The 12,321-nt window shown below is 48.7% G+C and overlaps 1 protein-coding gene across 3 annotated transcripts in view; it reads right to left on the reverse strand.

Annotated features, from left to right (window-relative positions):
- Positions 1-12,321, reverse strand: part of PDLIM3 (PDZ and LIM domain 3) — a 67,654-nt gene that overhangs the window by 10,050 nt on the left and 45,283 nt on the right. For all 3 annotated transcript variants that reach the window (XM_044297772.1, XM_044297782.1, XM_044297763.1), the window contains 2 exons: positions 6,769-6,899; positions 6,468-6,576 (listed from right to left, as the gene is read on the reverse strand). In XM_044297772.1, coding sequence (XP_044153707.1) covers positions 6,468-6,576; positions 6,769-6,899 — 240 coding nt within the window. The remainder of the gene's footprint in view (positions 1-6,467; positions 6,577-6,768; positions 6,900-12,321) is intronic.

Below are 12,321 nucleotides of genomic sequence, written 5' to 3' on the forward strand. Positions count from 1 at the left end.
CGTCCTGCCACTACGGTGCCAGTAGCTGAAGGGGCGACCCTGCTGGAATGGACCGAGGGTGAAGACGGCTGTGGTAAGAGAGTGGCTTCTCCAGCCCTACGTCCCCCACCCCCCACCCAATGGTCTCCTGCGTGCCTGACCCCCCTATACTGGGCCTCTGGACCCTTCCCCTGCTGGACCTAAGCTGGCCCCTGGGGTGCCGCAGTGCGGCAATCTGCTCCCTGCCTTTTTTTCCTGGCCTTCATAGGACCAGGATACGGCGATGCAGCTAGTGGCTGTCGGCCGTTGCCTGCCTTCTCCTCACGGGCATCCCGTCTCTGGGTCACGTCCCCCCCCCATCTCGCCTGATCACATTGGGCCTTACCGGAGTGTGCAGGACGCTGCAGTGGAGTGAGGCCTCGCCTCCGGCCAGCACTAATATTCCGGTGCGGCCGGGCGCCGCAAAAATTAGGCTCCAGAGCATGGTTGTTCGGCCGGCAAACGCCATTCCGGCCCCTGTCTCGTCCGGCGGCGGGGTGGGCTCCCGCGGCCGGCAAACGCCATTCCGGGTCCCTGTCTCGTCCGGCGGCGGGGTGGGCTCCCGCGGCCGGCAAACGCCATTCTGGCTCCCTGTCTCTTCCGGCCGGCCGGGTGGGCTCCCGCGGCCGGCAAACCGCCATTCCGGGTCCCTGTCTCTTCCGGCCGGCGGGGTGGGCTCCCGCGGCCGGCATTGGGCTTGACTATGCCCCAGCAGGTGCCGGTCGGCGGGGCTCCGCAAATTTGGTCCCATGCTTCGCGGCCTGCTGGGCCGCATTTCCGACCGGCCCGCGGGTGGGCTCCCGCGGCCGGTTTGAAGCGGCGGGTCGCTGCAGCATTCCGCCTCAGGTCCCGGCGGTATAACGGGCCGGGCGCCGCAATTTAGTCCCCGGCTTCGCGGCCTACTAGGCCGCAATATTCCGGTCTCTGGTGGAGGGGGCGGGAACTTCTCCAGGCGCAAATTTTTCCCGCCTGGAGGTTCCTCCGCCCCCAGGGGATCGCACGCCGCCCTCCAGGCCGGAATCCTGTTAACCCTTTGGGTACAGGCCGGCCCCCAAAAATGGGTCTGTTTAGTTGGCCCCCTTTTTCTCCTGTCTCTCAGGTGCCCCTATATGGTGGCTCCCCTTTAGCCTCAGAGGCTGTGTTTCAATAAATAAATAATAAAAAAAAAAAAAAAAATATATATATATATATATATATATATATAAATTAAATAATAATAGATCATGATTTCTATTAGGCTGCGCAGGACGCTGCAGCCTCATCAGTGATGCTGCAAGTCTGCATGACCTCTTTCCACAGGCGGCATGGTGTTGCGCTCCCAGCCTGCGTCGCTGCTAGGGCATTTCCCCTTTTAGGCGGTTTTATTGCCTCTTCCAGGATACGGCGCTGGCCAAGTGCGTTCGGCCCTTCTGTGGGCAGCATTCATCGTCTCTCCAGTTATGGTGCCTGCCATGTGCATCCCCCCCCCTCCTAGGCGGGCTACTGCACTCTCCCTGGCTGGCCATGTGCATGACCCCCTTCTTAGGCGGAATACTGCATCTTCACCGGATACGGTGCTGGCCATGTGCACGACCCTCTTCCATAAGCGGAACGCTGCACTCTCTGGTTTTGCTGCCGGCCATGTGCGTGATCCCCTTCCGTGGGCAGAACGCAGCACTCACTGGATTCGCTGCCGGCCGTGTGCGTGAGCCGGCCATGTGCGTGACCCCCCTTCCTGGGCGGAACGCAGCACTCTCACTGGATCTGTTGCCGATCATGTGCATGACCCCCTTTTTTAGGCGGAATACTGCACTCTCACCGGATACGGTACTGGCTATGTGCGCGACCCCCTTCCATAGGCGGAATGCTGCACTCTCACTGATGTGCTATGATGTACTTATGTACTATGTTATTATGCTGCACTCTCACTGGTTTCGCTGCCGGCCATTTCTTAGGCGGTATGCTGCACTCTCATTGGATTCCCTGCCGGCCCTGGGTATGCCTCCTTCCCTCAGGCAGCTTACATACATCCCTCTGTCTGTGGTTGTTTCCTCGCAGGTACGTCACTGGCCATGTGCGTGTGCCCAATACATGGAAGGGTGCTTGCACTCTCGCTGGATCCGCTGTCGGCCATATGCATGACCCCTCTTCCGTGGGCGGTGTACGCACTCTTGCTGGATTCGCTGCCAGCCAGGGGCTTGCCTTCCTTCCTCAGGCGACATGCACGCATTCTTAGTGACTGTGTTTGTCTCTCGCCAGTACGTTGCTGGCCATGTGTATGACTCCCATGCATGGCGGTGTGCTCGCACTCTCCCTGGATGAGATGCTGGCCATGTGCTTTACCCCCTTTTTTTCTGGGCGGCATGCTACACTCTCACCGGATACATTGCTGGCCATGAGAATGGCCCTCTTACAGGGGTGGAACGCTTGCACTTCCATTGGATAGTGCTCGCTTCGGCAGCACATATACTGCTGGCCTTGTGCGTGACCACCTCTCATTTCAAGGGCAGAATTTGGCACGCTCATGAGATTCACGGCTGTCCTTATATGGCTGTGCTGGACTTGTACATGTCCCCCTTCGTTGGCAGAGTAGTTGCACTCTCGCTGAGTTCAGTGTTGGGTGTATTGTGGCACACTCACTTAATGCTAGGATACCCTGTGCATGTTCCCCTTTCGCTAGGTGGACCTCCTGCGTTCCTGCTGGTTTATAGGGTATGTCCTGCTTCTCTGAAGTAGGTACGGCCTTAGGCATCACTTCCTTTTGGGACGGGCCTTTGCACTCTTGCCGACTGCTGTTGACCAGGTACAATTCCCCCCTTTCGGGGTGGACTGGTTGCGTTCCATCGCATGCTATACTAGGTTTGTGCATAACTCCCTTTCAGGTTGCACTTGCAATTCCGTACATGCTGTGGCACTCTGGGGCGGGCCCCCCTTTTTCTAGGTGGGTTGGCCTTCTCACTGCTTACGGGGCTGCTTGTACGTATGCCTCACCTGCTTCCTGCGGCATACCTTTGTTTCTTGGGATGCGATGCTTGCCGCAAGCCTTGCACTCGTCCCTAAGGAGTTCATTCTGTCCTCCTGACCGAACAGGTTCTATTGCTCTCTGCTGCACCGAGCTGGGTGGTGCTCATTCATTTCGTTGGCTTTTCATTCCAGGGAGTGTTCGTGGGTCCTAGATGCATGCCCATTCGTCCTTCTGCGGCATTGCTTCCCTGCGCTGGTGGTCACATGGTCGAGAGTGCTGTTGTCTGCAGCGCCTCTCGAATTCTTCGTTGGCTCTGGCAGGACTGCGGTTCCCTTGCCTGCTGCAATTTCCTCCTCTTCGGATGCAGTGTGGTATGAGTCCTTCCTCTTGGCGCCTCTACGCTTCTGTCTGATCTGCTACCAGGTTCGGGCTGCTCTTCTCGGGAAGGTCACCCGACTTCTCTTGGGTGCTCGATTACCCGGGTCCGGAGGACCTCCGCCTTGGGTTCTCCACGGTATTCGCCTTCTGCGAGGCGGTGGACCGGGCGTCTCACAGTATAGTGGGTTCTGCTTTTGAGCTGTCCTATGGCTTCCCTGTTGCCCACTCCTCCTCCTTTCGGTTGGAGGGTGTTATGCCGGCCTCTGTCTCGACTGCCTTATCTCGCCGGCCTTGTTTGGCTCCCGCTCGGTACAGATCGCTCCAATGTGGCTTCCCGCCTGCCTTCAGAGGCTGTTCTTCGTTGTCCTCCCTTCTGGGGAGAGCATGGTTGTTCATGTGGATGGTTCCGGTGTTCCTTTTGGCCTCGTACTGTCTCCCTTGTTCACACTGGCTGTATTAGCTGTGTGCCTATTTACCGAGTCTACCGCGTTCTGTTCTCCCGCTGAGTGCAGATTGCGTGGCCCATTCTAAGACGATGGTCCTGCTGTAGACTTACCTTCTCGATAACTTGGGGGGACTACCTTTTCATTCCAGATTGTCCTGATCTCCCACACCGGGTCGGTACGACGTGGTTACGTCAGCATGGACTTTAGCCTGTCTTCTCCTGGCATCTGGCGGATCCTTTTGGCCTTTCCATCTGTCCTTCTGCTCCCCCATTTGGGTGGATACGGGATAACGTTGTTCGAGGGCCGACGGGACTATTTTTGTCGACCCTTCTGCCTGTGTTGCTGGTCTGCGCCTGATCACATTGGGTTTTCGCCCGCTTGCCAGGCGACTCTAGCGGGTTCGCTACTGTCCACTCCTGGCAGTGTTTCGTCCAGGATCTGTCGTAAGGCTTAGGTTTTTTTTTTTTTTTTTTTTGTCTGGGGTTCTGTGGAAAGCTGTGCATTCCCCACTCTGAATTTCTCTCCCCATGGTTCGGTCTTTTACTTGAGGTGTCAAGTGTCGGCGCTGTTCTTCCTCTTCCAGCGTTCTCGGCCCCCTGGGCCTGCCAAGACCTTCTTCCTCGGAGTGGCTCTTTGGTTCCTCTGTGCTGTCCTTCGGTACCGCCCTGGGGACTATATACTGAGCTCTCGGCGCTCCAGTCTTGTCCTTGGAGCCGTTACAGAAGTTCTCTCTACCCCTTCTGTCCTGTACGGTTGTGTTCCGTATCAGTCGTGTCTCTGACGGGTGCCAGAATGGTCCTTTTTTTGTTACGAGCCTTCTGTCTTTTCCAGGACAGGGCTGTTCTACATCCCGTTTCTTCCTTCCTTCCTTCTGTAGGTGGTGTTTGCCTTTCGCTTCAACACCTCACCTGTTTGGGCCTTGCCGCTTTTACTTGGGGATCTCCGACTCTTGTAGCCGTTCGGCCTCTTGGGTTTCCAGGAGGTCTGTGCATAGGGTTGACTGACTCCAGGGTGGTTTTCCTCCGCTTGATCAGTTTGGCTATTGCTGAGGTTACCGCACCGAGGGCAGGATTCTGTCTTTGGTGTCACCGTTCATTTCGCCAGAGCGGTTGGTGCCTCCTGGGCCGGAGGCATTGGGCTTCGGCCATGCATTTGGGCAAGGCGGCCACGGGTCTACCTTACGCGCCTTACCGTGTTCTACAGGGTGCATACTCTGACTTTGGCAGATGCTGCCTTGCCCCGCCTGGGTTTGCGGGCGGCGGTTCATTGATGCCTTTCGGGTGCTTCATCTTGGGCTGTGGTCCCTCCCCCTTTTGGACTGCTTTTGAACGTCCCAAGGTCTTCTGTGTCCCCCAAGGAAACTGGGCGAGAAAACGAGATTTTTGTATTACTTACCAGTAAAATCTCTTTCTCGCTCTTTCCTTGGGGGACACAGCACCCACCCATTCATTGTTTTTTTCTCTGTACGGTTTCCGAGTTTTTGTTACCCGTCGGGTTGTTGGCTTGTTGGTTCCTTGTTGGACTTTGCCTTTTCTCACTGCTTGGACACGCAACTGGCAGTCTCTCTCTCCAGGCTGAGGGTATAGCTGTGGAGGAGGGGCTTAACAGTCTTCACTTAGTGTCACGCCTCCTATGGAGATGAGCTATACCCAAGGTCTTCTGTGTCCCCCAAGGAAAGAGCGAGAAAGAGATTTTACTGGTAAGTAATACAAAAATCTCGTTTTTTGTCTAAACTTCACTTGTCGTGTTTGGAAGAAAAAGAAGGATGAGTTGCATCCCAAGAACACCATCCCTACTGTGAAGCATGGGGGCGGTAACATCATGCTTTGGGGGTGCTTTTCTGCATAGGGGACAGGACAACTGCACTGTATTAAGGAGAGGATGAATGGGGCCATTTATTGTGAGATTTTGAGCAACAACCTCCTTCCCTCAGTCATTAAAGATTGGTCGTGGCTGGGTCTTCCATCATGACAACAAACTGAAGCACACAGCCAGGATAACCAAGGAGTGGCTCCGTAAGAAGCATATCAAGGTTCTGGAGTGGCCTAGCCAGTCTCCAGACCTAAATCCAATAGAACATCTTTGGAGGGAGCTGAAACTCCGTGTTGCTCTGCGACAGCCCCGAAATCTGACAGATCTAGAGGAGATCTGTGTGGAGGAGTGGGACAAAATTCAGTTGCAGTGTGTGCAAACCTGGTTAAGAACTACAGGAACGGTTGACCTCTGTAATTGCAAACAAAGGTTTCTGTACCATATATTAACACTGATTTTCTCAGGTGTTCAAATTTATGTTCAGCAGTGCAAGACAAATAGATTATTTAAAAAAATCATAAAATGTGATTTCCTGATTTTATTTTTGATTTTTTTTATTCTGTCTCAGAGTGGGAATGCACCTACAATATGAATTTCAGACCCCTCCATGATTTCTAAGTGGGAGAACTTGCAAAATCACAGGGTGTTCAAATACTTCTGTTCCTCACTGTATATGACATTTGGCCAAATGACCTATATATCAATGTAGCCAGTTATTTAATAAATTAATAGCTCTCCCCATTGTGTAGATTTGAATCCCCATTCATATCAAAAGCACACATATACCTTGTACACGACTCATGATATTCAAGTATTCAATGCATATGTTGAAACCAATTTTATATGAGTTTATGGGACCTTATACTTACACTATCCCATTTCCACATCTGTCACATATGGGAACTTTTTGCACATTAGGTGCTCCTGTGTTGGGCTTGGAAACTGGAGCTCTCACACTTCTTATGCCTGCAGGGCGGTCTAAAGCAACAAGAATTTTTCCAATGAATTTCAGTATTTTTTCTTTCTTCTAAATAATAACTTAGCTTTGTAGAAAATATACAGCTGCATTGTTCTATGTAAAACTATACAGAAATAAGACACGACTCTTACATTACAGTAGATACAGTTTTTCTTTCCCTCTACATAACAAATACTTATATGGATACTGACCAGAGTCATCGTCAACCATGTCTTGCAGCACCCTGAAGGAACCAGACTGTCGTGGTCTACTTTCATGTTCTGTGTCGTCATGAAGGAGCCTGTATACATCTGATTGTGGCACAGAGGTGGGTATTGGATCACTGAAAAATAATACATTCATTAGTTAAATAGTGCTGTTACATAGAACATTGATCGCTAAGGCTACTTTCACACTGGTGTTTTAGTTTTCCAGTATTGATATCCATAATAGGGGCTCAATAGTGGAAAAAAAACGCTTTAGTTTTGTCCCCATTCATTGTTAATGGGGAAAAAACTGAACTGAACAGAACGGAATGCTCCAAAATGCATTCCGTTCCGTTTAGTTGCGTTCCCATAACGGAGAGCAAACTGCGACATGTTGTAGTTTGCTTTCCGTCCTGAGATGTGAAGCAAGACAGATCCAGCGTGAGCCCCAATACAAGTCATGGGGGATGGATCCGTTTTCTCTGCCACAATAGAAAACGGACCCGTCCTCCATTCACTTTCAGTGGAGTTCATGACGGATCCGTCTTGGCTATGGTAAAGATAATACAGCCGGATCCGTTCTGAACGGATGCAGTTGGTTATATTATCAGTAACGGAAGTGTTTTTCCTGAACCCTGCCAAATCAGGCAAAAAAGCAAGTGTGAAAGTAGCCTTAACTTAGCTTTTCATGATATCACAATCTTCTATCAAAGGTTTACTGGAAGACTACAGGTAAACCTAAATTAGGTGTCACCATATTGATATGTATTTCTATTATATTTGAGGTACTTTTAAACTAGGGTACTCTTAAAGATCTATAACCATTTAAAGAGAGCCTGTTAGGCTAGTTTCACATCTGTATTTCTAAATCCGGCAGGCTGTCCCGGCAGAGGAACAGGCTGCCAGAGTTCACCATATTTGGCATAGCCGGATCCCATTGACCCAGACCACTTTCTGGCATAAATGCAGGCCTTAGACTGGACAAAAAGTCGTGCATGCACAATTCTGTGTCTGACCGAAAGCTGTTCCGCCAGAGGAATTTAAAAAAGCAGTTGTGAAACTAGCCTTACGGGGCAGATGAGCATCCTAGGTGTAACTGCTCATTTGAATATTGATAAAAATTGCTGGCAGTGGTAACATGATCACATCTGCCTGGCCCTGTCAGAGTGGACTTTACATTTAGGGCTTTTAAAACACCTATAGAAAACACCATACTAAATACATAATAACAGTACATAGGTATCTTTATTTAATTAAATCCAATACAGACATATAAAATCCTGAAAATTATAGACGGTAGTCACTCATGAACAAGGAGCTGTATACAGGGGTACAAGTAAAAATAATGGAAATCTATTCCACATAAAATAGGTGTCTCAGAAAACCCCTATAAACAATATATTGAAGTTCATTACTTTTTGCATTTGCCTATTTATTTATTTATTTATTTATTTTTGTACTACTTATTTTATTCGGAGTAGCTGCCCATTATTTCTACTTGCATAAATGTATTCAGCTATTTGTTTGAATGACTACAGTCTTTATGATTTTCATGATCTTATATGTCTGTATTGGACTTAAAGTGTAACTGCCATTCTATTTTTATTTGTGTAATGTATAGGGTGAAGTGATATTACAAATATTGTTAGTATACTTTATTTACCGGTACTGATACATTTCTATTAGATGAATAGCTGTAAAGTGGCCCATTTTGAGCCTTAGCAGCGCTCCCGTCTTCTGTTTACATAACAGTCAGTGTTAGCAAGTCCCCACAGTTATGTGTAAACAGAAGACAGGAGCATTGCTGAGGCTTAAAATGAGCTATTTTTCTAATAGAAATGTATGGTTTCAGTACCGGTAAATAAAGTATATTACAAAAATGGTTAGTATCACTGCCCCTATACATTACAAAAATAGAATGGCAGTTACATTTTAATTTAAGAAATATACATGTATACTTTTATTACTCTTTGAATCTGGTGTGTTTTTGTAGGTGTTCTGATGTAGAATAGTTACACACTGTAATACATATGTTCTGCCCAGTTGTTGGTGTATTCTGATTTAGCCTTAATACAAATAAGTGCATATCTTGATTGGCAGGTAAAAACAGATGGCGCAATTTGAGGTTCCAAGTTGTGTGGGTCCATAAATGACTCTGTGGGTCCATACGTTACCTCATTATGCTTAAATTTTCATAGTTGTCCATATGGAGGTCTTTTCTGTGCCTTGCTCCATTGTATGTCATATTACGGAGAGCAATACTTCTAGAGGAGAATGCCATGTAGTGGCACCCATACAGGGCTTAAAGTATTCTGATAAGGCCTCATGCACACAAACGTATTATTTTTTTTCCATGTCCGTTCCGTTTTTTTGCGCACCGTATACAGAACCATTAATTTCAATGGGTCCACAAAAAAACAGAAGTTACTCTGTGTGCATTCCGTTTTCTTATGTCCATATGACCGCAAAATGCATATGGTCGTGTGCATGAGGCCTAACTATAAGTTATCCCCTGTCCAGCAGATAAGGGATAACAAACTAATTGGTGAGGGTCCTACTGCTGGAACTTCAACTGTAACCAAGAACGGGGGTCCTATACCCCTGTCTTAATGGAGTGGCAGGTTGAGCATATGCCCTTCCCTTATTTTAATTCTCCGAGACTTTGCTGTCCTCTCATATTCTCAGTAGTCCCATAGAAAATGTATGGAGTGGCATGGAGCATGCTTGATCTGTTGCTCCATTAGGATAGGGATACAAGATTCACATTCTGAGGATCGGTGGGGGTCCCAGCTTTTGGGGTCCATGGATCAGTTAGTTATTTCCCACCCAGTGGATAAGGGATAACTTGTAGTAATTGAAACACTTCTTTAATGACCCTATGCTCCACCATACAGCCTCCTTGGATGCGGCTCTGCTGTTTAAATAAGGTCTTATTAAAGGGGTTGTCTGGGGTTAGAAAAACATGGCTGCTTTCTTCTAACAACAGCTTTGCCCCTATCCATGGGTTGTGTGGGGTATTGCAGCTCAATACCATTGGAGTCAATGCGGAAAAGCTGCAATACTACACACAACTTGTATACAGGAGGGGTGCTGTTTTTGGAAGAAAGCAGCCATATTTTTGTAATAGTGGACAAACAAGATAAGGATGAAGTTTTGTGCATTTGAGTATTAGAATCTCAGTTAAAGGGGTTCTCCAGGAATTAAGAAAATTAAAATACTTAAATATGAATTTATTATAAATATATTCTCAAATACCTTTCATTAGTTATAATGGCTCATTTCGTCTGGGGAGCAATAATCAGGGGAAACAAAATGGCCGCTGTGCCATTAGTTTGCACAAAACCTGTCATGATCACACATGAGGACAAGTTACTTTAGAACACTGAGGTAAAGAGCTGCCTCATCCTCCTCTCTACTTGTTAGGGATTATGATCCTGAATACAGATAAGAACTTTAGATGAATCTCTGGGGAATTTAGTTCATGAGGAGACATGAAGTACAGAGAGGACGGACAGGACAGACTGTGGTAATGAATACTGCATACAAGAGCTGCTGCTCATTAACCACACCTCACCCTCCTCTCATGTCTCGTCATCATCTCCATTCCCACTGAGATTCACCTGTATTCAGGATCATGATTCCTGACAAGCAGAGCAAAGAGAAGGATGATGCAGCACTATGGCTCATTGTGGTAAAGTAACTTGTCCTCCTGTGTGATTAGGACAAGTTTTGTGTGTACTGATAGGACAGCGGCCATTTTATTTCTCTAATGAATGCTCATTTTGTCTAGGGAACAGTTATAACTAATGAAAGGTATTTATGAATTATTTATAATAAAATAATATTTAAGAAATTTAATTTTTTTAATTCCTGGAGAACCACTTTAAGATGGCCATACAGAGTGAATGAATGTTGCCTGAACCTACTGATTATGGAAGGACCAGACAACCATCTAAAATGCATGTAGTATCCCGATTCTCCCCCAGTGGCAGATGAGGTTAAGGCCTCATGCACACGACAGTATTTTTTTCACGGTCCGCAAAAACGGGGTCCGTAGGTCCGTGATCCGTGACCGTTTTTTCGTCCGTGGGTCTTCCTTGATTTTTGGAGGATCCACGGACATGAAAAAAAAGTCGTTTTTGTGTCCGCCTGGCCGTGCGGAGCCAAACGGATCCGTCCTGAATTACAATGCAAGTCAATGGGGACGGATCCGTTTGACGTTAACACAATATGGTGCCATTTCAAACGGATCCGTCCCCATTGACTTTCAATGTAAAGGCTGGAGTCCCTTTTATACCATTGGATCGGAGTTTTCTCCAATCCGATGGTATATTTTAACTTGAAGCGTCCCCATCACCATGGGAATGCCTCTATGTTAGAATATACTGTCTGATATGAGTTAGATCGTGAAAACTAATTTCCGACAGTATATTCTAACACAGAGGCGTTCCCATGGTGATGGGGACGCTTCTAGTTAGAATATACTACAAACTGTGTACATGACTGCCCCCTGCTGCCTGGCAGCACCCGATCTCTTACAGGGGGCCGATCAGCACAATTAACCCCTCAGGTACCGCACCCCCTGTAAGAGATCAGGGCTGCCAGGCAGCAGGGGGCAGACCCCCCCCCTCCCCAGTTTGAATATCATTGGTGGCCAGTGCGGCCCCCCCTCCCTCCCTCTATTGTAATAATTTGTTGGTGGCACAGTGTGCGCCCCCCCATCGGCCCCCCCTCCCTCTATAGCATTAACAACATTGGTGGCCAGTGTGCGGCCTCCCATCTCCCCCCCCCCCCCCCGATCATTGGTGGCAGCGGAGTTCCGATCGGAGTCCCAGTTTAATCGCTGGGGCTCCGATCGGTAACCATGGCAACCAGGACGCTACTGCAGCCCTGGTTGCCATGGTTACTTAGCGATAGTACAATAGTAATAGATTCATACTTACCTGAGAGCTGCGATGTCTGTGTCCGACCGGGAGCTCCTCCTACTGGTAAGTGACAGGTCTGTGCGGTGCATTGCCGTCACTTACCAGTAGGTGGAGCTCCCGGCCGGACACAGACATCGCAGCTCCCAGGTAAGTATGAATCTTTTACTATTGTACTATTGCTAAGTAACCATGGCAACCAGGGCTGCAGTAGCGTCCTGGTTGCCATGGTTACCGATCGGAGCCCCAGCGATTAAACTGGGACTCCGATTGGAACTTCGCTGCCACCAATGATCAGGGGGGGGCGATGGGGGGTGCACACTGTGCCACCAACGAATAATTATTACAATACAGGGAGGAAGGGGGGGGGGGGCGATGGGGGGCGCACACTGTGCCACCAACGAATAATTATTACAATACAGGGAGGAGATGGGGGGGCGCATACTGTGCCACCAACGAATAATTATTACAATACAGGGAGAAAGGCGGGGGGGGGGCGCACACTGTGCCACCAACGAATAATTATTACAATACAGGGAGAAAGGCGGGGGGGGGGCGCACACTGTGCCACCAACAAATTATTACAATAGAGGGAGGGAGGGGGGGGGGCCGCACTGGCCACCAATGATATTCAAAC

Source organism: Bufo gargarizans, chromosome 1, assembly GCF_014858855.1.
Source record: "Bufo gargarizans isolate SCDJY-AF-19 chromosome 1, ASM1485885v1, whole genome shotgun sequence".
NCBI classification, from domain to species: Eukaryota; Metazoa; Chordata; class Amphibia; order Anura; family Bufonidae; genus Bufo; species Bufo gargarizans.